Source organism: Anas acuta, chromosome 1 (assembly GCF_963932015.1).
Source record: "Anas acuta chromosome 1, bAnaAcu1.1, whole genome shotgun sequence".
Classification (NCBI taxonomy): domain Eukaryota; kingdom Metazoa; phylum Chordata; class Aves; order Anseriformes; family Anatidae; genus Anas; species Anas acuta.
Genome location: NC_088979.1, coordinates 127,127,911 through 127,154,616, shown reverse-complemented (window position 1 = coordinate 127,154,616; position 26,706 = coordinate 127,127,911). Strand labels below are relative to the sequence as shown.

The window sequence follows — 26,706 nt, the reverse complement described above, 5'->3', positions numbered from 1 at the left end:
AATACTTATTGTAAAATACCAAATCATGGAAGCAAAACATTTACTTTGAAACACACCAGTTTTATTGGAATTGCTGCATAGGCAGTGGATTGAAGAAGAAAACATCAAACTTATGTTACAGCACTCTCATACCATGTGGAAAGCCCTGGATGGTATCATGTGACTCAAAACAGTCTTGAACTTGGTTCTCCTACTCTGCAAACAAGTCCATCATGAGTCAAGCTGCTAGTACTCTGGAATAAAGGCACAGAGTTATAAAACTATGGAACAGCTGGAGCTGTAAGGATCTGCAGGAGATCATCTAGTTCCATCCTCTTGCTCAAAGCAGGGTCAGCTAAAGTAGCTTGCATGGGGCTATGTCCAGTCATTTTTTGAATATCTCTATGGATGAACATTCCAAAACCCCTCTAGGCAACTTGTTCCAGTGTTTGATCATCCTCACAGTAAAACAAAACAAAACAAAACAAAAAGCGTCTTATGTTTCAGTAATATTTCATATACTTCAGTTTGTGCCCATTGCCTCTTGTCCTTTCATGGAACGCCCGTAATGGAGTCTGGCTCCATCTTCTCTACTCCAACCTATCTGGTATTTCTACTCTTTGGTAAGATTCCTCTGAGCTTTTCTCCTACTGGCTGAACAGTCCCAGATCTCTCAGCCGGCCTCTCCTCCCTTAATCATCTTTGTGGACTTGTTCCAGTATATCCATGTCTCTTGTACTGGGGAGCCCAGAACTGGACACCACTCCAGATGTGGCCTCAGTACTGGTACTGAGTTGAGGTGAAGGTTCACCTCTGTTGGCCTGCTGGCAACATTTTGGGTACTTTGTATTTTCCCAAATGAAATTGCAGAGAAATCAGACTTCTTAAACAGAAAATATTGCACTTCAACAAATCACCATTTTCTGTCTAAGAAGGCAAAAAAAAAAAAAAAAAAAAAAAGTTTTACTGGAAAATCCTCTATCAGCAAAACTTCTTTCAGCAACAGAGCAACAGTGAGTCCCCACTTCATAGTTTAGAACTGCAGCAAAATCAGAGCTACCCTCTGGATGAGTGATCTGTCCTTTTATGGATAAGAAATGTGTTTTCTCCATTCTCAGTTTGTCACAGTATGAGTTCAACTAAATCTAGACTGTTGCTTGCAGCAAAGTTATGCTTTGAAAAAAAAATCTAAGATTTCAGTTACTATACAGTTACTGTCATACCTAAATGAATACTAATTTAGTAACTTAGTGTAGATGGTTCTCAGAGCCAAGAAAGAGATAAAAAAAAAAAAAAAAAAAAAAAAAAAGACCTCTTCCTGTGCAATTTGGTCTTCCCTCATTAAATCATTCTCTTTATAACATAGTAAAAATATTTTAAAGCACATGTCTTATAGTACTCAGAGGCTAACCTACACAATGTATGACACAAGGCCTTAGGATGGTGAGCAAAGCTCGGACAATACTCAGCTGAAAAGCTGAAAGCATTATTCATGCCAACTTGCAGCTGCATGTAATCACTGATCTGCTTAGTTTCAAAACTAAGTGGCACTAGCAAAATACACAAGTTGGAGCAGGTGATGAGGTGGGAAAAGTAAGACTGGAGTTCCTGCAGACTCTCCTTAATGTCATGCTAAACACGAAAAGAAAGGGTCAGGGAGTTCATAATTAAAGCAGTTCAAATAAACTGTTTTGCGTTTTTGTTTTTTCCTGTCCATGGCAAAACCATGTTAATGGAAAAAAATGTTTAAAAATATTTTGCTTAACCTAAAGTAAAATGGCGATTTGGTGGGAGGGGTGTTGAAGTACTCTGAAATTTAACTTGTAGTTTAACTTAGTCTTAGCAGATTATTTACTGCAAAAGTTAAAAAGTTTCAGAACCAATCTTTGCAGTTTTTTGAAATGTTTTGGTGTGCAAAATTTGGAAAGAAAATGCAAACATTGGGTAAAAGAGATTACAGTTTTCAGGGGGTTACTCTGATACAGTTCACCTAGGACGTGTATTTAGCTATGAAAATAAGAGGTGTGTTCAGAAATTCCAGTCCATGAATTGAAATTAGATTGCCCTTGAAATCTAGCACTTCAGAATATACTGTAGGCACTACTCTGGCTACAAAAAATGGACAGTACTAGGAAACTGCAGCTGGTTTATGGTTTTGTGTTTGTTTGAGCTTCACGCCTTAAAAGTGGAACGGTTTGTAGGGCTGGGCAATATTGTTTTTGATAAATGTCTCTTTGGCCTAAACAGAAATTTGTGCCCAAATTGATAATACTTTGCAAATTGTCACTTTTTTGTTGTTAAAAAAAAAAAAAAAAAAAGTGGTAACAAGGAGAGAAAAATGTAAAACATAAAGTATTTATGATTTCTTATTTGCAAAGAAAATCATTATGATGTTTCTGGACATGTATCAAAAAATATACAATACAATTCACAAAACAGAAACAATGCTTACTCATTATCATTCAGGAAGTAAGTTATCTATAGACGAGAATTGCATTCAGAGGCAAGATTTCAACTGAGGTATCCTACCTAAAAGAAGACTGACTTAACTGCCCAGCTCCTCGGGCATAGGCTCGTATGAACATCGGCAGAGGCTACTACAGCACATGAAGTATAGTTATTTTTTTAATCATTTGGTGAATGGTATAAAAATCCCTCAAGAATATAGACCTTCACATCATTTTTTTTCCCTAGTTTTCTCATTATTATTATTATTGAAATTAAACTGATTCATTTCAGGTAGAAAGCTATATTTTGTTCAAGCCAAATATTTTCTATCAAATATTTTCTATTGATGAACATTTTGAGATATTTTTATTGATTTTCGATGTTCTTTAATGTTCTGTATGTAAATCCCTTAAAAGGTTCATTTCAGGTGTTTTCATAGAGTGTTTACAGTCAAGTAAGTGTGATTAGTCCTAGAGATGGACACAATACTATTTAAAGTACTACAGGAAGTGCAGAGCAGATTCCTAATCTTAGAGTCTGGGCCCCAAATAGGCATAGGCAAGCATTTCCATGGTGACATCTGAATAAGAGCTCAGTGCAATAGCACAATCCATAGTTAAGTAACAGATTAAGTAGTGTTATTGGATACAAATAGATAAGATCCTAATTAGTGAGTGTTTCCCATTGCTTTCTGCCTGATACTTGATTGTGCTAGAATACCTGACCTCAGTTTCCGTGTTCATAAACTGTCAGGTCAGCTTTGACATATGGCCTACTTAACAGTAAGGTGTATCATAGTGCATGATTTAAGTGGATCATAAGTATATATCTGATATAACCACATACCCACTTATACCAGTATAATTATCTTACTGTGCATTATCTACTACACACCTGGCCTAGATATTGTGTGATTGTAGAAGAGTTTAGACATCTCAGTGTGGATCCAGAAGAATCGATCTATTACCTTTTCTGGATTTACATCAAAATGTATCCCTTGTTGACCTACCAGTTTATGGAAAACTCATCATTTGTCTGGGAACTCAATCGTGGCTGATCATAATGGTATATAACTTGACTCACTCTGTGCTTATTGCCTCCTGTGTCTTCCGATTCCTTTTCTATTCCATGTATTGGGAGTTTGGGAAGAGTTGCTGTCACACTCCAGGAAGCTATTTTTCCTGAGTTGCTGAGAAGCTTTAGATCATGTTTGCTTTCATGCTGTTATTCTGTGTAGCTTTCTGGATATTTGGGGTATACCTTCGATGCTTCAAGCTACTGCTAAACTCTTGCTAGAGATGATTAAAAAAGATGGGGGTGGAGGGTACATGATTCTCAAAGCAGCTATTAAATGTGGTCAGAAAACACTCTGTTATGTGAAATTTTGAAAAATATTATACATCAAGGTAGGAAGATATTAATCTCTTCAAGTTGGTCCCTTTGCACAGTGTCAGTGCCCCCTTACTCAGACATACTAGCCCTGGTTTCAAAAGTGATTGTAAACGTGTCATCAAGAGCGTCTTAAAGAAACTAGTAATAGAACTAAGTGACGATTACATGTTATGAATGGTGTAGAGGATTTATGGGAGCATATACTATAGTATGGTGGGAAAGCTAGCAGATCCTTGTAGTATAGAGCAAGCTATTAAAGCACTGAACAGGTTTGACTTAGAGATTGCTGGCATTCATGGCACAGCAGTTAAAAACAAACATTATGGAAAAGAAACCCTTATGCATTGCAAACGTTGCTTAGTGTAGCTTACTCGATTTTAATGGTTTATATTCCTGTGGTGTTGGCAGGATATTATTGTTATCTTATCTAGGTGTCTCAGAGAAGGTCTAAATTTAGGAGAATTAAATAAACTTACCTATTGCTTCCATTAAGAAATGAAATCCCCAACAGACTCTGGCAAATCACTTTCCACTCTTTTCAGACCCAATGCTTTGCATACTGTTGGGAGGCTTTGTTTTGTTTTGTTTTGTTTGTGGTAATTAAAAAAAAAATAAATAATCTGTAATGATTTATTTTGATCAGTCTCTGAACAGTCTACACAGCTGAAAAGCAAAATGTTATTTAATATGTGTTGTGAAAACAATGAAATCCTAGTACTGTGAGACACTGCCTAAGTATTTACTTTTAAGTCATTGCTGAGAGGATCTGGAATAGAAGCAAAAGTGACTGGTGAATTTTGCATTCAGCATTGAATGTAATATGATTTATGTAAGTCAGCTTGAAGCACTTGGCACTTTCTGAAAATTTTAAAAGCAGTTTTTGTTCTTCAGACCAAGCAACTAATGATCATTTGTGGTGGCTGACAGCTTATTCAGGCTTTTGCCAAAGATGACAGTGTAATTATTCTCATTGCTTGCTAAGCACTGTTTTCACAAACTCATAGAAAGCAACTAGTAGCAGAGTGCCCTGTTGATTCCCTCATCCTAAAATATTTGTTGAGAAGAAATGCAATCCTTTCCTTCTGTTCTTCAGGAAACAGTGAAAATGTACAGAATGAAAAACATCAATATGTCATGAATATTCAGATGACAGGAGGTGGAATATGAAACAATTGTACGTTCAATTTTGTCCCATATTTCAGAATAGTAATTGACTATTGTACAATATGTGCCTGTAGAAGGATTTATTAAGGTAGATTGCTGTGGAGTGGTGAGTGCCCCAAGAGATATTATGACCCTCCTGAACATTTCCACTTCTCAAGACAGAAATTTCAACACATACAGTTTCAAGCTAAAGCTTTCACAAGAGCCAGACACATTAAGATGCCTAAGAATTCAGAGACAAAATCAAGTGGGACTGTGTTATGGCAGCTTTTACTGTTTACCCCCCCCATTCTCAGGGCCAACCAAACTATAAGCTACAGTGAAGGAAGTTGAAGACAATACATTCCTTTTGCAGATGGGCTGGGAAATGGGGAAGCACACCATATCTGAGGAAGGACCATAGTTTCTTACAGCCCCACAGCAGGTCAGTTGCTTTTAATCATTCATTACTCAGGGCCATTTTCAAGAGAGCACACATCCGAGCACTGAGCCCCAGTAAGCTCCAGTGAAAGGTACATGTATAGACCTAATCTCTTACAGAAATGGAGTGCTGCCTACTGGGTCACTGACATTTCCTCTTTAAATAGCAAGACAGTTGTACACCCAAGTATGAAAATTCGTCTGCACTTTGAATAAATATGCATTGCTATTTATGATTAAAGTTGCGACCATGACCCAACAGTCATTACAGAAAGTTTACCCAACTGGTGACAGCTTTCTGAGGGACAGTTTTGTGGTAAGTCTTGCTGCGAGGGGTAAACTGGTTTCTGAATAGTGAAAGGCACTGTGTAGAACTGCAGCAATCTTGGCTCATTTCAGATATAGCTGATTGCAATGGCATGTGTGTCCACATGTGAACTTTCCACAAACATATCTTTTAGCAAATCAAAATGTGATCAATTTACATGTACCTGCCCACTTCCAAGAGAAAGGTCAGGAGCAGTTCTTCAGTGCTTACCTCATTTTATTTGGAACAACAGCTGCTTCTCACACCTTGTACAATGTTATTACATGTTTGCCCTGTACCTTCTTTCCCTGCCACTGACATAGTCAACAGGCATAGTTCAGCGCATTCAAGACTTCCCAGGGGCTTTTGACACTCTCCAGCATCCTCTAGCAATCCCATCAAGAGATTTGACTATTACTAATGTCTGATACAATATCAACTACACTAGCTACACCTCCGAGTCTGTGATTGACTACAGAAGTAGGAAGACCTTTCCTCAGGCTAAGTTTGGTCTTCTTCTATTTTAATTTCTTTCCTCACCAATATTTTTGTGATATGCTGCTTATACCTGTCTGCCTCTGCCCAGACTGTCACAGTATACTTTTTCATTAACCAGCTGAGTAATTCTTCTGTATATTGAGTAAGTTAGGGCAACATTTTAGGAAGCTGGCATCCTGATTCCTTTGATGTATTGGAAAGCTTAGTCAAGTCAAAATCTCTGTTCATGAGTTTCTACATCTGCAAAATAAGGAACCCCATGGAATGATATCTGCGTTTTGTTACCCTATGTATATACTTTGACATCCTTTGCTTTCTCCCTCAAAGAGCTGGCTGTTTTTGCCCTGCTAAGACAGCACAACTAAAGATTTCCTCTCTCCACACAAAGCATGACAACATTGTAGTTTAATCCCTGCGCACTATGTGGGAGATGCCTGTCTGTTCTGAGAGTAATGAGGCATCTTAACAAATGTATTTCCATAAATGTTCTAAGTGTAAATCATCTTGTTTTCTTTTACCATTCGCGTGTCACTGATATTTGAGCACTCTGAAAGCATTTATCTTGGTTCATAAAGACAAAGTAAAAAGAGTGCTCGTTCCCATTTTTAAGGGACTGGAAACAAAGAAGTCAAAAGTCGTTTTCAAGGTCATACAGGTATCCTGCTGCAAGTTGGGAAACAGACCATGTGTTTTCATGTTGCGCTGCCTGGATTAGGAAAGCCCATCTGGAATGTTGTATGGGAGTTTGGTCAATAGATGACAAGCATGAAATGCAAGGAAACAAAAGCAATGTCATCTGAGAAGAGTAATCAGCCACATCTTAGTCATGACAAAGAATTAAAGCTGTAGTTGGGGTAAACAATTTCTGCAAAAGTATTTCTACATATTATTCACTGTGTAGCTCTGAAAACTGTACCAAGTAACAAGAAATCTAAAGGTCAAATCCTTAGTTAAATCAGTAAATTCCAATGACTTGACTAGGCTGGTACTAATTTTGTAAACACAAAAGATTATTATTATTTTTTATAAGTCATTTGAATAAAAAAATAGAAAGCACCATAACTGAATCATGGTGGTGCATAACATAGGCTGATAAAGTTTTTTCATTACTGATTGTTAATATCAGCAAAGCCAAGCTGCAAACAAGTTAAATTTGCAGCTCAGTTGGGAGGGCATACAAACAGCAGTGAGCAAAGAGAAATACAGTCTCTGCTTGGGAGATGGACATAGAAAACATTTGCAGAAAATTATAACATGAGAATGAAATTAGAAATTACAAATTTGTACACTGGCGAAGTAATCAGGGGAAAATAAATTTAGGAAGGAGCGATGTCTGATCAGGCCCAGGAAACCGAAAGGAAGAAAGGAAGAAAGGAAGAAAGGAAGAAAGGAAGAAAGGAAGAAAGGAAGGAAGGAAGGAAGGAAGGAAGGAAGGAAGGAAGGAAGGAAGGAAGGAAGGAAGGAAGGAAGGAAGGAAGGAAGGAAGGAAGGAAGGAAGGAAGGAAGGAAGAAAGAAAGAAAGAAAGAAAGAAAGAAAAAGAAAGAAGGAAAGAAAGAAAGAGAGAGAAAGAGCAGGAAAAGTGACTAGAAAGATCGTATAACTTGACCTTTGAGGAAATTGCCTTGGATTTGCAAGTCTTTGCTATGAGCTACCAAAAAGGGCATGATAGCAAAGCCAGTGCAAAGATCTGGAAAGTTTAAGCACTGGTGAAAGTGAGCATTCACTCTAGGGTGGGGCAAAGGAGTGCAATCAGGAAAAATGGGATTATACTGAGGAAAGGGAAGTTAGGCTGATCATCAAAAGCAGTTCTCAAACTCTGCAAGATGTTTGTAACAAGCCCAAAGCCACACCAAAGAGGCTTGGTTTCATGTTTCACTACAGCCCTGAAACTCCATCTAAGTCTCCTTTTTTTGAAAAAAAAAAAAAAAAAAAAAAAAAAAGTTTGAAGATTCATTAACTTTTCAAGTCAACCTGGACCTACTTTGGCTCAACCAGGGTTGATTAATTGTTTTGTATTAAAGTCAGGCAACAGTTCCTGTTCTTCCTACTTTTGTCACAGAGATGCTTTGAGGAATTACACTCTCTGAGAGCAGTCTTCCAGATGAGTATCATGCCTTTCACCTCCCCACAGTTCTGAGAGTTTCAAATCTGGCCTCATAACACTGCATGATTATATTTTGGTGTATGCTCCTGGAAAGGGAAAAGGAAACCATGGGAAGGATTAATGTGAGGTGGTCCACATTTACAATAGATTTCTCTCATTGTTCTATTTTTAAATGCCAGAGATGGGGTTTGTCTGATTTGTGGGCTGAAGAAGAAAGGGAAAGAAATCACAGATTATCACAGAATTTTGCCCTTCTTCCACTAACTATAAAAAAGTGTCTTTCTAGAGACCCCACAAAGCAGGATGTGAGGTAGAAAAATATCTTATGTGTTTTTACATTTGCATTCCGACTAGGAAAATCATTTAAATTTAAAATTATTTTTTCAAGAATATTGAGAGATTTTCAAAGTTATATATATTTTTAGATTGGATTTTCTGATGTTGAGAAACTCAGGAGCAAAATTTTTTCAAACTGTGAAATTAAAAATCAACGTTTTGCTGGATTGTACACTAAAAAGGTGTTTTCTTTGTTGTTTGTTTGTTTTGTTTTGTTTTTCTTAAGCTGCAACCTTCCTCTTCCATCTTTTAAAATATTTTCTGATTTATTTTTTTTTCTTTTATGAAGTAAGGAAAATGGTTAAATCAATAAAGCAAACAGAAGAAAACAAGGGAGCAGCTCCAAAAATGTTAGACCCTCAATATGAGAAGTTCTAGATCCCTAAACCTTTTTTATGGTTACAGGAAGAGCTCACATCCAAAAGGCAAAAGAGATATAGGAAATGATAGAAGTAAAATGACCTTTTATTTAGTTTGAATAAAAATTCATGAATAGAACCTGAGATGCTTCTTTAGGTTGAGGGAGAGAGACAGAGACAGAGACAGACAGAGAGAGAGAGCATCTCACTTGTTTTATGACAGCTCTGCTGTGACCCTCGAGTGCACATTTGCCTTGAGAGCAGGAAAACTATTGGGGCAACTGCACCATTCAAGGTCTATTCAAATCTGCTAATTACCTTTTACTTAGAAGGAACAGCACTGATTCTCAATAGCTTCTCCCAAGCACTGAATATGAGCCTTGCTGCACTGCTGCATGTAATGCACTGCCACCATGGGTGCTCTTCATGGGACTGGGACTGGGGCAAGTCATTGCACAATAGGCTTGGTGAGGAAGCCCCATTTCATTTTATGCAAAACTGCACCTGTGCTTGCTTTGCAAAATCCCATGACTCCTGATTGCTTTGAAGCTGTACAGAAATACATCCTTGGCCACTTCATGAATGAAAGCTCACTTACTGAATCATCTCTCTCTGTTCCTCAAAGGTTCACAAACCTCCAAACAGAAAGTCTTGCTAGATATGCAGGTGCAAAAGTTTTGTTGCAGATGTTGTGAAGGCAGGAGTTCTTAAGGACAGGAGTCCAGGCCTAATCCAGATACTTTAAAACCACCATTAAGAACTTATAGAATTCAGCATGAATTGGACTAAGCTTTTACACAGTAAGGGGTGCTGGGAATGACAATATGGCTACAGACAGTTGCTGTCTGATCCTTGTTCTATTATACATGTAGAATCAGAATCATAGAATCGTAAAGTTTGGAAAATACCTCCAAGATCATCTGATCTAACCATCCACCTACCACTAGTATCACCCACTAAACCATGTCCCTAAGTACCACACCCAACCTTTCCTTAAACTGAGGGATGGTGACTCCACCACCTCCCTGGGCAACCCATTCCAATGCCTAGCTACTCTTTCTGAGAAGAAATTTCTACTAATTTCCAACCTAATTTCACTAATTTCCAACTAATTTCTACCCGCTACTGGTCTTTCAGGCTGGTAGTGATGAAGTAGCAACAAGAAGTCCGAAGGCGATCAAAAGAGACTTTCGGGATTTGGGGCGACTACTTAGAGGATCAGGGGCGCAGGTTGTGTTTGCCTCTGTCCTTCCGATAGGGGGGATCGAAGCTGAAAGGTGTGCTGTTCACATAAACTCGTGGCTTCGAGACTGGTGTGACTGGCAGAACTTTGGGTTCTTTGATCACGGGAAGGTCTATGCTACACCGGGCCTGATGGCACCGGATGGGATGTGCCTCTCTCGGAGAGAGGTAAGGATCTTTGGTCAGGAGTTGGCAGGGCTGATAGATAGGGCTTTAAACTAGAGTTGAAGGGGGAAGGGGCTAAAACCAGGCACGCCGGTGAAGACCTAAGGGATGGTACGCTAGAATCAGAGGGGCTGTGTGCCAGTGAGGTCCTTCGGTTAGATCCACAAGGTGCTGAGTGTAAGGAGACGCACCTGAAATGCTTCTACACGAACGCACGCAGTATGAGGAATAAAATGGATGAGCTAGAAGTACTGGCCCAGTCCCGCAACTACGACATCATCGGCATAAGCGAAACCTGGTGGGATGAGTCCTGTGACTGGGGTGTCGCAATAGATGGTTACAGGCTCTTCAGGAGGGACAGGCAGGGTAAGCGAGGTGGTGGGGTGGCGATGTATGTGAAGCAGGGGCTGGACTGTGTGGAACTTCAGGTCGGCGATGGCAAAGTTGAGAGCCTCTGGGTAAGGATCAAGGGACGAACGAATAAAGGGGATGTCGTTGTGGGAGTCTATTACAGACCGCCTGGCCAGGACGATAGCGCCGATAAATTATTCTTTACAGAACTAAGAGAGGCCTCGAGATTAACTCCCCTTGTCCTTATGGGGGACTTCAACTTGCCAGACGTTAACTGGGAGTGCCACACGGCTGACACGAGCAAGTCCAGGAGGTTCATGAAGCACCTAGATGATAACTTCTTGGTGCAGGTGCTAACGGAGCCAACTAGGAAAGGTGCCCTCCTAGACCTGTTGCTAGAAAACAGAGAGGGTCTGGTGGGAGATGTGGTGATTGGTGGCCGCCTCGGTCATAGCGACCATGAAGTGGTTGAGTTCAAAATTTACGGTGACAGAAGGAAAAGTGCCACCAAAACCTCATCCCTAGATATGGGGAAAGCGGACTTCAGGCTGCTCAGGGAACTAGTCAGCAAGGTCCCCTGGGAAACTGCTCTTGAAGGCCTCGATGTCCACCACTGCTGGTCATTCTTTAAGCGATGCCTCCTAGAAGCACAAGAACAGGCAGTTCCTAAATATCGCAAGTCAGGCAGGCGGGGCAGGAGGGCGTGGCTGACCAGGAACATTCTTATGGAGATTAGGTGGAAACAGAGAGTGTTTCGCTACTGGAAGGAGGGCCAGGTGACATGGAAAGAATACAGGGATGCTGTTCGTGTTTGTAGGAAGAAAATTCGTGTGGCTAAAGCACACCTAGAGTTGAAGCTGGCTGTGTCTGTGAGAGATAATAAAAAGGGTTTTTTTAGATATGTGAATGGAAAAAGGAGAACTAAAGAATACATAGGGCCGCTCCTTGATAGGGAAGGTCTTCTCACAGACAATGACATAGGCAAAGCAGAGACGCTTAACGCCTTCTTTGCCTCTGTCTTCAATGCCGATGATGGGCTTCGGGACCCAGGGTGCCCTGAGCTGGAGGACCGGGACGGTGGGGATGACAAACTCCCAACCGACCCTGAACGTGTGCGGGATTTGCTACTCCACCTGGATCCCTACAAGTCCATGGGTCCGGATGGGATTCATCCCCGGGTGCTGAAAGAGCTGGCGGACGTCATCGCGGAACCTCTCTCAATTATTTTTCAATGATCCTGGGAATCTGGAGAGGTCCCGGTAGACTGGAAGCTGGCAAATGTTGTGCCGATTTTCAAGAAGGGTCAGAAAGAAGACCCTAGCAATTACAGGCCTGTCAGTCTCACGTCAGTGCCTGGTAAAATCATGGAGAAGATGGTTCTCGAACTTATTGAGGAGCACCTGGGGGACAAAGCAGTCATTGGTCCCAGCCAGCATGGGTTTGTGAAGGGTAGGTCCTGCCTAACTAACCTGATTTCCTTTTATGATAAGATCACCCGTATGGTGGACCAAGGGAAACCAGCTGATGTGATTTTTTTGGACTTCAGCAAGGCTTTTGACACGGTTTCCCATGGGATCCTACTGGACAAAATGTCCACCATACAGCTAAATAAAAACATCACACGATGGGTGAGCAATTGGCTAACGGGCAGGGCCCAAAGGGTTATGGTGAATGGGGCTGCGTCAGGCTGGCGGGCGGTCACCAGTGGGGTCCCTCAAGGCTCCATTTTAGGGCCGGTACTTTTCAATATTTTTATAAACGATCTGGATGTAGGAATAGAAGGTATTTTGAGCAAGTTTGCTGATGACACCAAACTTGGAGGAGTTGTGGACTTGGATGAGGGTGGAAAGGCCCTGCAGAGGGATCTGGATAGGTTGGAGAGCTGGGCGATCACCAACCACATGAAGTTCAATAAGAGCAAGTGCCGGGTCCTGCACCTGGGATGGGGAAACCCCGGCTGCACGTACAGACTGGGCGATGAGACGCTGGAGAGCAGCCCAGAAGAGAGGGATCTGGGGGTCGTGGTAGACAGCAAGTTGAATATGAGCCGGCAGTGTGCCCTGGCAGCCAGGAGGGCCAACCGTGTCCTGGGGTGCATCAAGCATGGCATCGCTAGTAGGTCGAGGGAGGTGATTGTCCCGCTCTACTCTGCGCTGGTGCAGCCTCACCTCGAGTACTGTGTGCAGTTCTGGGCACCACAGTATAAAAAGGACATGAAACTGTTGGAGAGTGTCCAGAGGAGGGCTACAAAGATGGTGAAAGGCCTGGAGGGGAAGACGTACGAGGAACGGCTGAGGGCACTGGGCCTGTTCAGCCTGGAGAAGAGGAGGCTGAGGGGAGACCTCATCGCAGTCTACAACTTCCTCGTAAGGGGGTGTCGAGAGGCAGGAGACCTTTTCTCCATTAACACCAGCGACAGGACCCGCGGGAACGGGGTTAAGCTGAGGCAGGGGAAGTTTAGGCTTGACATCAGGAGGGGGTTCTTCACAGAGAGAGTGGTTGCACACTGGAACAGGCTCCCCAGGGAAGTGGTCACTGCACCGAGCCTGACTGAGTTTAAGAAGAGATTGGACTGTGCACTTAGTCACATGGTCTGAACTTTTGGGTAGACCTGTGCGGTGTCAAGAGTTGGACTTGATGATCCTTAAGGGTCCCTTCCAACTCAGGATATTCTATGATTCTATTCTATGATTCTAACCTGAACCTCCCCTAGCGCAACAAGTCTTATCACTAGTTACCTGTGAGAAGAGACCCCCAGCTCCCAACACCTTCCTTTCAGGTAGTTGTAGAGAACAATAAGGTCTCCCCTGAGCCTCCTCTTCTCCAGACTAAACAACCCCAGTTCCCTCAGTTGTTTCTCATAGGATTAGTGTTCCAGGCCCTTCACCAGCTTTGTAGTCTTTCTCTAGACATGCTCCAGGGCCTCAATGTCTTTCTTGTAAATAGGAGCCTGAAGCTGAACAGAGTACTCAAGGTGTGGCCTCACCTGAGCAGAGTACAGGGAGACGATCACCTCCCTGGTCCTGCTGGCTACACTGGTATTGATACAAGCCAGGATGCCATCAGCCTTCTTGGCCACCTGGGCACACTGCTGGCTCATGTTCAGGTGAGCATCAACCAACACGCTCAGATCCTTTTCCTTTGCACAGCTTTCCAGCCACTCTCCCCCAAGTCTGTAGCATTGCATGGGGTGGTGTGACTAAAGTGCAGTACCCGACACTTAGCCGTTGAACCTCATTGCCCATTGATCCAACACGTGCAGGTCCCTGTGCAGGGCCCTCCTACCCTCCGGCAGATCTTCCAGCACTCCCCTGCAACTTGGTGTCGTCTGCAAATTTACTGAGGGTGCACTCAATTCCCTCATCCAAGTCATCAATAAAGATAGAACACCTAAAGATAGAACCCCTTCAGAACACCACTGGTGACCAGTCTCCCACTGGATTTAATACCGTTCACCACCACTTTCTAGACTGGCCACCCAGACAGTTTTTAATCCAGCAAAGAGTGTACCTGTCCAAACTGGGCTGGCAGCTTCTCCAGGAAAATACTGTGGGAGACAGTGTCAAACGCTTTGGTGAAGTCTAGGTAGACTACATCAACTGCCTTTCCCTCATCTACCAGGCAGGTCACCTGGTCATAGAAAGAGAGGAGGTTGGTGAGGCAGGACTTGCCTTTCATGAACCCATGCAGGCTGGGCCTGATCCCCTGGATGTCCTGCACATGCTGTGTGATTACATTCAAGATGACCTTTCCTGGCACTGAGGTCAGGCTAACAGGCCTTTAGTTCTCCAGGTCCTCCTTAAGACCCTTTTTAAAGATGGGCATGTAGCATGCAACTGAAGTGTTTGTTTCCAGATCATATTGAGAAGTGAGTACTGCACTATATAATTAGTATCTCTTTCATGGTCATAGCTTGCTTGTAACCAGACTATAGTAATATTTTTAAAGTCATTCTCAGAGAAAAACAGTCTTAATTTCTGATAAAATACAGGGAACTGTAAGATTATTTTTTTTTTCAACAAAAGCCTCTAAATTAAAAATTGCTTGTGTGCCTAAAAGCTTGTCTACTCTGTCAAGCTACATTAACTGGTCTAATATGTGAGATCACCTCTTGCAACAACCTTGCATAGTTTTACCCTGTGAAATCTCGATGGCTCTCCTTGAACAGCTTCCAGATAGAGACCACCAAATCCTACTTGTACAAGGAAGTTTACAAATATAATGTTTGCCCATGAGTGTTTTTCCCTATTGCATCAGAATCTTTAAAAAAGCTATTGCCCATTTAGAGAAAAAGTCATTCTACTAATTGGCATTACTCTATAGCAAATTGTTTACAAGTAGGTCTTTCCTGAGGGTAGAGACTGTTCCGGTAAATCTAGCTGCTCTGCATTTTTTTCCTTGTAAAAATTTGCCTGAAGTGGAACTAAACTTATGTATCCCCTAGTTCATCAATGTTCATAAGGATAAAATTTCCAGTATGCAGTTCTCCTCGAGTCATGGAAGTTTTCTAATTTTAACTCTCAGTTAACACTCTGCAATGAGTTTGACTATATTTAGGGGTTAGTGTTCAAGAACAGTGTGAGTATTCTGGTCCCAGTCTAGCTGAGTGTATGTTTTTTAAGCTTGTGCGTTGCCCTATTGAAATGCAGTGATTGCTTCCATGTTAATCCCATAGCTGAATGCTTTGCTAAACTGCAACCAAACTGTCTGCTAATTTGCAGAATTGAGGCCTCCCTTCTGGAGTCAAAGTGTGATATCTGTGTTCTATTTTGCTAACACAAGCACCTCTGCCAGGTCCAAAACTCCTCTAAAACCTGCTTTCCTTTTTGGAAAGCACCTTGTTTTATCTTTCAGTACAGATGCCATTTTGCCGTTGATGCAAAATGTCTTCCCCTCCCCCCTCCTTCTTGCCAAAAATCTTTGAAAGAAGAATTTTAGAACTGGGAATAGTTTGGCACATGTTGTCTACTGCCAGGCATCTGATCTCCAGATATTTGATAAAAAAGCAAGGTTTTAAACTGGGCATGGAAAGGAGACAAATGAGATGTACAGCAACTGGCTTAAATATTGGTCTTGCCTCTCCTTATATCTTTATACAGGCAATAGCTAGGCTGTTGTTTAGGTGGTGGTGGTGGTGTTTTTTTATTTTGTCTTGTTTTGTTTTGTTTTGTTTTTTAGAAAACAACTTCTTACTGAAGAAATTCAAGTTATGAAACATTTTGTCTGTAGAAGGGCAGGAATAAAGTAACATTAAGGTTATGGGAACTAAAAGGCAGAAAAAGTAATGTTTTTAGTAGAATTTTTTTCACCTCTAATCTAATGCACACCTTATAAATTTCATAAAAGAATACTTTTGATGTATGATCACCACAAGGTTTAGTCACATCACTGGAAAATTGACTCACAGGTTAGATAGGAGCTATGGAGGAGTAGCATAGTCCTTTTCTGAAGAATAAAGTGTTCATTGCTGTCAGAGGCAAGAAATCATTCTTGGATGCATAAACCCCACTGCAAGAATGAATGCTGTATGCATGAGTTCTAACCGAGGGTAAGGGAAGGGTTTTGGTTGTCTTATTTCAGGCGTGGCAATTCTGCAGTATCAAGCTTTTTTCATAATTAAGAATGCCTTTGGTGATTAAAGTGCTTTTACCATAGTTTTACAGTTTGGAAACTGAAGCCCAGACAGGTTATGTGACTTGTCCTAAGCTATGTGAGAAGAGTGGGGTTTCAGAACTTTTTCTCATGAGGTTTAGGCTATGGTTGGTTCTACTTGCTGAACCAGCCTCTTCCTTTTGGTTCTTCCCAATACACGTCACCTCCTTTCTGACTCACACAAAGTCTGTTGAATCAGCTGGCCAAAAGGAGAAGTGCTTCTATGTCATATTTCTTCCCATTGAAATGATAGCAAAGGGAAACAGTCCTTACTCTAGTGAAATCAGAGGTAATTGGGAAGCAAGAGGATAGAGGGTAAACGATCTGGAAAACATTGCCAAAGGTGTCTAAGTCTGGATCATGTCAAAGATCTCAAGTGCCTTCAGGAAATAAAAATACCCTGGAATCAGCCTTAAAAAAGAAGCAGGCCAATGCAAATCGGCCATAGCAGTTCAGTAGTTTTCCCCAGGCACCAACAAATCAATCAAGGGAGAGATTTTTAATTCTGCATATACAAAAAGCCTGGTCCTAGACTTCAATTTGCACAGTAGATATCCCTGATTAAAAAGGAGCCAAATGTTTTTGTGCTTCAGGAAGTAGGAGAATTAGGGATGCTTACTTTGGACGACAGTATAACCTTACAGCATAGCCTATACAAGGAGAGATGCACAGCTGCATCTCCCCAGGAGCAGAGTACAGAATATATTGTGAGTCAGAGTCTCAGTTCCTGCCTATCTTCCTTCCACCACCATACACTCCCTTTGCTCTGCTACAAAAGTCAATTACTTCATCCTTTTTTTATCCTTTTTTTTTTTTTTTTTTTTTTTTTTTCTTGTTTCACAGAGCAGTTTACTCTCCCATGCTCTCAGCCAGCTACTTTGGCTAGCAAGGAAGGGGAGTGGGGTGAAGTTTGGTCTCTTTGCACTTCTGTCATTTTAACACCCCTTCTCCACCCACTTCCTCCCAGCAGGGAGTATTCGGTGAGCAACCCCTGCTCTCCTCAATGCAGGCAGAGTTGCAATAAGCATGCTGAACTTGAATAGCCATGGGAGCTGAGTTGCAGGGGAGAGGGAGGGATAGTTCTTCCTCTCTCTTTTACTCCTATCTGACTAGTTACTGGCCCTGGCAATGTGTGGTGAATTTAACCCAGCAAACATATTCTGTACATATTCAGAGTTAAAGGTCCATGTTAAAATGATACTGGATATTACTAGTGCTAGAAACTGGGGGACCCATGTTCACTGAACCCTGTGAAAGACCAGCATCTTCCTAATTTGATCTCAGTCCATTACTAGAAAATATGGAAAGAAGCCCATTGCAAAAACAAAACAAAACAATCACATCCTTAGGAACTTTGGGGAGGCAAACATATGTAGAAACTCTTTACTAAAGGTAAGAGGTCAGTCAATCTTTTGAGATAACTGGATGTGAAGGGGATAATAAGTTCTTAGGCCTTCTTGACAGTGGGAACACGAAGAGGTTTGCTGGGCTACAAGAAGAAGTATATGTTTTTTCCAAAGGAAGGCAACTTTACCTGTGGTTGACACTGATGGGAAGGCTCTGGAAATATCTTACCCTCTCAGAAAAAGGCAAAAGCATACACATAATCTCTTTTCTATCCCATGCTCCCATTTCTCACTGTAAACCTACCTCTCTGGGTTGAAAGTACATCAAGACTCATAAATTTCTTCCTTGACCATGTCATGAATGCCTCTCTCTTGTTATTGTAAATATTGGGGGCACAGTCTGTGATTTCAAGCTTTCAGTTTAGCTTCAATCTAGATAGAGTTGAGTGGAAAGCAGAGGAGAACATGGCAGGTCAAGACTGATGGATTCAAATCATCTGGAGTATGGGACTCAAATGCATGTGCAGAGGTTGGATTTACAAGGAAAATACTGTGTTAGAGTTATTTAGGAAAGTTAGAAAATATTTTGGGACTGCTAGAAATTAAGTAAAATTGAAAAGAATATCTATTTTAATATAAATAAAATAAATTATAAATTTATATATTTATATAAATTTAAATTTATATAAATATAAATATATTTATATATAAATAGCATTATATTTGAAGACAATTTTGTATATGCAACTCTTAAAAATTAAAACTCAGAAGCCAAATTCTGCTTTCAGTCATGCAGAAAGCAAGTGACTGTAGACTCAGTTGCACATAACTGAGGTCATAATCTGGCATAGTGTCTGAGCTGGCTCAGTCTTCTATTAAGCTAATGTCAGTACAAGTAAGCTGTTATGAGGAAATCCATGGGGAATGGGTCAGGTGTTAATGCTTATAATCAACATGATTCCAAACAAATTGGAAGAATTAAAAATAAACAAATGCTATGTCTTCTGTTTTAAGTTGCTTGTTCAGATTTAACATAACTCTACTGACCTGAGTGGTGTTGCTTAAGATTTATTGTCCTGTAAGTTAGGAGAGAATATACTATGTGCTTAGAAGACCCTTCCATGTCAGAGCTCTAGAAAAGTGAAGCAAGGAAGCACATGGAAAGCTCTGAATGATGAGAAGGTAAGGCCTTCTTGCCCTCTTTTCTGTGTTCTATGTGAATAAGCTGAAACCTAGATCTATATTTCTCCAAATTCATTCACTTCCCTTAAACTTGTGGAAGACTTGTGTGTGTGTGTTCTGATGGTCGACAGCTATGTGGGAAGAAGAAAATAACATTATTGCAAGAAACGTGGCTAGTTTGTCTACACTCTAATGAAAGTCAAAATGCAAGTATAATCCCTGAAAAATATGTTGTAATTGCACTGCCTTCTTCCTACCAGGCAATTCTTCGCAAATAAGGCAAATATTCATCCTTCTTATCTGTGCTAAGGTGTCTTTGTGTTAGGTGAGGTAAGTCTTCACTTCCGTGAATTCATCCTTTCTGAGACTGTGATTGAAAATTGAAATCTGTTTTCTCTTACAGGTTGAAAATGAGATGTTGCAATTTTGAAAATCTTTTCTGCCTTTTTTTTTTTTTTTTCACTTAGTTTAGTTCTTGCATCTGTCTTACAGCAGTACTTTATAGGTTAGCACGTGATATATAATAATCAAAGAAGTACTGCACTTCTCTAGCCCAGTATGTAATGCAGGAACCAGAATCTGAGAGCAGGCAAACATCCACTTTGTTTAAAAATTTGTTCAAGGAACTCAAGTACAAGATACGAACAGTCATGCTATCACAAAGGGTCTCATGACATTCTTGCCAGTGTTGTATTCTACAAAGACCAAGCCATGTGAACAGTTTCAAAACGGGACATTTTTTTACAGAAATATAAAAAGAAGCAAAGTGCCCATTTTGTACTAAAAAAAAAATCATACTCATAAAACGTCCAGTGAAAACAATAGTGAATAAAAAGAATAAAAATTCTAAAACATTGCATATTGAAAAAAATTGCATAGGCATTCATTAACATTTTATTAGTTCTTTTCCTCTGTGCTCTGGGAAGGCAACATAGCAGCCTTTCTAATGAAAACAAAACAAACAAAATCCTACAAACTACACAGCTAGGAAGGGGGAAAGAACAAATAATGCTCATTGTTATTTCCCTTCAGACTCCAGAAAATGGTTGGCTACTCTTAATAAATGAATTAATAAATAAAGAGGAATTGTATTCCTTTTGATGCTTCTCTGGTTGGAAATTTCTTTATGTAGTTTCCTTTCGTTTTCTTTTTTGAAAAAATCCAAGCTCCTTGCTTTAGTTACTCTTTAGGGTAACTTGTTCCATATGTCACATAGCCTTTGTATGAAATAGTTTAGAGCAAATTCTCCTTTCATCCCCGTGACCTAATTTTAAGGTCTTACTGCTGTGAATGACTAATCTGGATCAGTTTGACCAGACCCTTCTATTTAATAAATGTCATTTAACTCACAATTTTTCCCCCTTTTCTGTAACAATAAGCCCAACCAAATCTTTCTTTGTAAGTGTAGCTTTTATAAACTCCCTTAAATTCTAGAGCTAATTGAACAGTGCTCTCTGACTTAGTTCATTATTATACTAATTGATTTCATTCAAGTGCATTTTTAAAGTAATTCAACACAGAAGCTTATTATCTTATTTTTTCTCAGTTGCTTTTCTCTAAAGTTGATGCCAAAGAGGACTTTTTTTTTTGTTTGTTTAACAGTGGCTTTCCAAGTTTTGTTGTTGTTGTTGGTTTGGTTTGGTTTGGTTTTATTCTTTGCATAACTTTTCCTGGGCAGATACTCCCTTTGATAGTGTCTTTTTTTGTTTGCTTGTTTGTTTGTTTGTTTTGTGGAATAAATTACATTTAACATCTTCACAAACATAATTTTCTTTATGCCTTCCCATGAGTCTTCTGTGTAAGAAATGTATGTACTTAAAATTGTCCAGGCTGTTCAATGTATTTACCAGCTAATTCAACTTGGTGGTCCTTGTGCCTCACCTCTAACATTAGTTTAGACTGGAAGAAACTCCACTGTGCAAATTAAGCACTAATTGTGTAATGATTAGTGCAAACTAAGCATGAATGACATGAGTGCTATCCCCCTTCTAATTCTATTCTTCAAATATTCACATTCTTAAATACTCAGATTTATATTCCTGCCCCAAAACTTTTCTGCCTTTTCACTGGTTTAAATTGCTTGCTATCAACTGTACATGTTCTACTGGTGGCAAAGAAATCAAATAAATGGTTTTAGAATGGTCTGACTGAAAAAGCTACACCAGTTCATCTAAAACATTTTGACTGAATCTATCTCAAAAAATGTATTGGTTTATAGCAGAACCATTCAGGGACTGCACTACTTACTCTCACCATCAGCATAACCATATGGGCACAAGTCTTTGACCCTCTCTGAATCTGTCATGGCAAAAATGAATTTTACTCTTTTAGTCTGCTTTGCCTGTGGAATGTAGCTATAACCATAAAAAGCATGAAAATGCCTCTGGCAGTGGTTGCCTACAAAGTGTACTAGGCTGATGAAGTCAACTTGGCAAAAACTCAGCTGTAGGTCCAGACCAGATGTATATTAGAGTTTTTCCTATATAGGTCTTTGAAAATCTTACTGAGAGGTACAGATGAACATAGACTGTATCTCAGCATAAGCCTCATGTATTACAGAGATGGCCAGAAATTGAGATGGGCTATGTGTTACTAAGACATGAAGAAAAACACTCCTGTTTTTGCCCCATTATCCATGTTTTTTCCTCAGGGTCTCTGTAGAACACAATTGCTATTTTGTTCTTTTTGCCACATCCCTGGCTCCTCCAGATGTCTACTCCATCAATAGTCCTGAGCAAGGGCAGAGAAAGTCCCTTTCTGCTATCTCTGCAGAATGCTTTCTAGAGGAAAGTGTAGGATCTCCAAAACACGGGCCTCTCTTCCCATGCTGGTAAACAGTAATTCTCTGACTCCAGAGAAGTTCCTTTGCCCCAGATAGGCAAAGGAGGACAGGCTCTAAATGCAGAAATTTAAGAAAATTAACAGGGAGAAATTGAGATATGTAGTTCTACTCCAGCTCCTGAACAGGTGTATAGTCACTTACAGTTTTGCAAAGTTGAGATGGTGTTTTTTAAGGTGTATAAAAGAAAACTGGTGTTAGAATCTTAGTAACCTGCACAGGAATTTTTCTGGTAGAGAGAGGGGTAGTCTGACATTCCCTCAAACATGATTTCAGATGCACCATTTCTGTAGTGCTCAGGAATTGTGCAAGCAATGCTTTTGAATGCAAACTGATTCTCCAGCAAAGCTAAAGATCAAGAAGTAAAAGTTTGCTTCAGAATATCAGTTTTGAATTCAGCATCCCAGGGTACAGAGACCCTGGTCTTTTATTTAACACTTTAATTTTAACTTTAATTGTGTAATGATCAGCACAAAAGACTTTTTGGATATTTCTGTTCTGTACCATTATCTTGCTTTATTTCTACAGGACATTTGATGCAAAACACTTCATGAAGGCTGAGGAATTCTGTCTTGACACTCAGTAAAAATGACTACAGCAAACCTAACTTCTCTGTGTATAGTATAGGACCTTGTTAACCTGCTTAAACCTTGAAGAAAGCTTGCTTCACTGACCTGTCTTCTTTAATGTAACATTTTACAAATGTGTTTTACAAAAGTAGAATATGTATTAAAAAGAAAAAAACGAAAGACAGAAAGAAAAATCTACCAAACCAGAGTAAAGCCATGTACTCTGCTGATGAGGACAGTATAGGAACCTATATAGAATAGAATTGTACATTGTACATAGAGAAGAAAATTAAATTAAACACATAAAACAGAACAAATAAACAAAGCAACTGCTAGTTTCCTCTTAGATCCAAGTCTTAGGACTGCAAAAGATCAAAAATGCTTTAAATCACCAGAGCATATTTCAGTTACAAAGATAAAATGAACACTTTTTTGAAACACTACTTAAAATTTAGAGGAGAGGATTCTCAAAAGCTGAAGGAGTCTCAAAGAACTAAAAGTTACAGCACGAAAAAGCATGAGTCAATGTCGGAAAGTTTACAAGTTGACCATCTGAAAATATTTTGGATTCACCAAATCAAAACTGCTTGCTTGACTTGAACTTTAAAAGAAATAAACAACAACAATATTAAAATGTTTAGAAACACAAGTTGTCTATTTATTTGAAGTGAATAGGCTTTCTATCCACATGGTTTGAGTTTGACTGGACTTCTCTGATTCATAATGCTTTCTGGAATTTGGAAAAGTGGAAGTGGAATGCATGGTGTGGCTGCAGTTAAAAAGTGAGAATCTCATTTGATTGTTAGATAGTAAGTATCAAATCAATAGCCTGAAGAATAGTATCATTATAGTGGAATCATAAGAATTAGTATTGTTCAAAAGACATGAGGATAAGTATTTAAATGTCTTGGAAGTTCTTTTTGTCTGAAAATACAGGCATCTAGATTTTGTCTAGATGGCCAGATAATAGCATAGGATCACTCATGTTTGCATCATTGTGAAGATCTGGCCCTTATCTGTAAGCACTCCAATGCTTTATGAAACAGTATCACACAGGGAAGAAAGAAAAACCTTGACTGTAAACCCATCATGCGCCCAGCAGGAAATGTTTTATGGTTTGATACCTGTACACTTTTTCACAAATTCTGAGACTCACTACTTTATTTCTTCATTAGAATTTTCTTTTAATTTATTAAAATTCTCTCCTCTCCTCCCTCCCACCCTTCTTTGCTCTACTCCCAGCTGTCATCACTGTTTATGGTTTGAGTAAGCAAAATATATATTTACCAGTACAGCTTACTGTTGTGTTTGCTGGTATGTACTGCCTAAGGGCACGTCTGTGAATTGAGCATCCAACTACATACAGGCATGCTAAAAAAACACCCTCTTCTCTTGTCAGCTTTTTCCCTGCTCTGCCTTTTCATAAGCCATACATTAAAACTTTTCTTTTGGATTGTGAGATTTGTGGGATAAAGACTGACATCTTACTTCATGCCTGTATGTGAGCTCTGTCAGATCTAGAGCACTAAATTTCCGGGTCCTATCATTCCTGGGCAGAGAAATCTGAATCTCCTGTCCTTACCAAACACAGCTTTGGCCTTTACCCCTGTTCTCTGAACCTACATGCTGGATTAACTGAGGTCATGGAGCAGGAGAAACGTCATGTGCCTGCATTGCAGCTGCGTATTTCACTTCATAGGGTTGTGTGTGAAAGCAGCCTTACTAGATTTTATTTTCAGCTGCAGCTGAATGCTATGGCCCTTCTCCTGACTGGATGTGTGCCCATCGGACAATCCCATAGCATCTTGGTTGCTTGCCAACCCCACATGCCAAAAGCATGTCCCCACTTCCTCTTCTCTTACATGATGAAGTCTGTGGGGTCTCATTCACTATGACTTAGAAATACTGTGTCTTACAGTCTTAGCGATGTGAAGCCAGAACCTGGAGAAGGCCTCCAGATGTTATTGCAATAGCAATAATGATTAAAAATATTCCATAATTAAATGAATAATGTACAGTAAATTTAAAATCTAGCTTTTCATACAATTAAAAAACAAACAAACAAACAAAAATGTTGCAAATAAACATTTACAGTCTTATCAGAACTGTCCTTCAGAATCATGCAGACTGAAACTGTCACCTTACAAGAGCTCCGGACTTAAGTACTGTTGAGTCCAACTGAAAGCTGACAGTTCCCAGAAATTTTGCAGAATTTTTTTCTTGTGTTCAACTAGTCAGAAAAATTGTCTGGTGGTTAAGGTCACTAATCTATGTTCAGTTCTTAACTCCCTTGGGAATTGCATTTATAAGTTTGGGAAACCCATTAAGGACTTGTTTATGCTGCTAAAATTAGCCTTATGTTTTTCTGTAGCATTACTAATGAACATGTAGCTGCTAAAATGTACTGATGAAGGCAAAGCATGTTAGTTTTAGTCTGAGATGTTTTTTGCTTAAGTTGACTCCTTGTACAGCTGAGGTGTTTGTATCGACTTCATTGTTTTCTTGACTGTGGGTAGCTAGAGTGCATTTACTGATTCTGAAGTAAAATAAAAATGCAGTTTTCTAAAGCTACTTTTCTACCTGTGAAATGAGAATGACGTACTACTTAGCTTTGTCTCAAGTGTACGGTTAAATACAGAGTAAAAACTGCAAGACTATACTTGCTGTGGAAGCAGTTGTGGGAAGTAAAGACAGCTCCTGTACCCAAGATTCCCTAGACTTCTTTGTGCATGGGCAAAAATATTTTTAGGTTTTTATATCTACTGTGTATTTTACTCATCTACTTCACAAAAAAATAATCAAAACCTAGGGAATGTTTGCCACTATTTTCCTATATACAACATATCTATAATGAAGGCTTACACGAATATAGATGTAAATGACATTGCTGGATGCAGACATGATGGACTCATGATTGATGTGGATGGTAATCAAGTGGTCTGTGCGCAGACTAACAGTGGTTGTGAGACCTCTCACTCCCTGTTCCCAGAGGGATACTAAATGTTTTTTGCTCCTGGTGTAGTAGATATTATAGTTCAGCTTGTTTATGTAAACTGTGATACTGATTTTAAGTTTATCTAGACAGTACTTTTTGAAAACGGTTCCTTATTTGATTTTACATAAGACCATGCAAAATCAGTTTCAATTAAAACAAAATGTGGCTTTCTTACATCACAAGAAGTGTTCACATGACCACATGCAGAAACAACATATATTAACTCCTCATTGTGGATTAGAAAATATTTTTGGTGACCTCAGTAATATCAGAGTTTTCTTGGGAAGTTGCACCATGCAAAAAATATATGTTTTTTTGCTGTACGTAGCAAAAGATCACAGAGATGCACTAGCTGAAATGTGAATCCAAGAATAAACGTAAATGTGTTGTATTCCTTTCAGTGCATCATCTCCTCTAGAAACAAAAAGGAAGAACTAGCATCAAGGACAGGATTTTCAGAGTTGTCTAAATGTATTCATTCCTTCAATTGCCAAAAGTGTTCTGGACTTCACACATCTCAATAAATTACGAAAGAGCTCTGCAATATTCTGGCATGTGACAGTAACATCAGAGTTCAACCTGTCCTTTGATGGCCGTAGAAAAATGTCTCAACATTTTTAAACAGTACAGATATTTGAGAAGCCTTGATGAGATGAGTGCTCTGCCTCTATGTTCTGGATCTAGCATCTGGAGAACTCCTACCACTACATTGTCTGAAAAAGATGCAGTTTTCCAGAAACATGCAATTGATAAAAAGGAGAATCTCATATGGTATTCTCTACCCCTAACACTACAAGATTTGACATGTTAAGTTTGTGTATAACATTCTTCTACTGATAATTTTGTGCTACCAAAAGCAAATATGTTTCTTGTTTAGTGTGTAGAAACACTAGAATATGTTTCAGAAAGATCTTTTCTCCCATTTTCACTCTAATTCCACTAGAGAAAGCACAAAAGTGGCTTCTAGTTATTGAAGTTATGCTTGTGAAGAAAAACTATATCACTATAAAAATGGGCATACAGCAATGTATTACAAGTATGAATGGTGTCAAATGGTCATAGTTTTACTGGTCCTGAAAGAAATCTGTCACTGTTCTGTAATTCAGGACACATGTCTTACCCGGAGATTTTGCTCCTACGTTTTCCTCATTTTTTATTTCCTTTTACATTTGTGGTTGATTTATAATAAGAAAGCCAGAAACATGAACCATGAACATAAAATGCATACAATTTATGCAAAAATAATTCCAATTCATGAGCATTCATGCTTTTTTTAAAAAAATATTTTTTATTTTTTTAATATACTTTTAGCAATTTGGGGGCTTCTAAACATAGTTGCGCATAGAGTATGTAACAT

General features: G+C 39.6%; 1 protein-coding gene and 1 long non-coding RNA gene across 3 annotated transcripts in view; one reads left to right on the top strand and one right to left on the bottom strand.

Annotated features, from left to right (window-relative positions):
• Positions 1-26,706, bottom strand: part of NTF3 (neurotrophin 3) — a 63,611-nt gene that overhangs the window by 5,076 nt on the left and 31,829 nt on the right. Inside the window, exon 1 of one of the 2 annotated variants that reach the window (XM_068654354.1) lies at positions 133-7,528. The exons of the other annotated variant lie outside the window; for it this stretch is intronic. Within the exon in view, the coding sequence (XP_068510455.1) occupies positions 133-159 (27 nt within the window). The 5' untranslated portion in view covers positions 160-7,528. Of the gene's footprint in view, positions 1-132; positions 7,529-26,706 lie in introns of those variants that run through there. 2 annotated transcript variants of the gene reach the window in all.
• The window catches only part of LOC137841447 (uncharacterized), a 55,609-nt gene that overhangs the window by 17,195 nt on the left and 11,708 nt on the right, over positions 1-26,706 (top strand). The window lies entirely within an intron of this gene.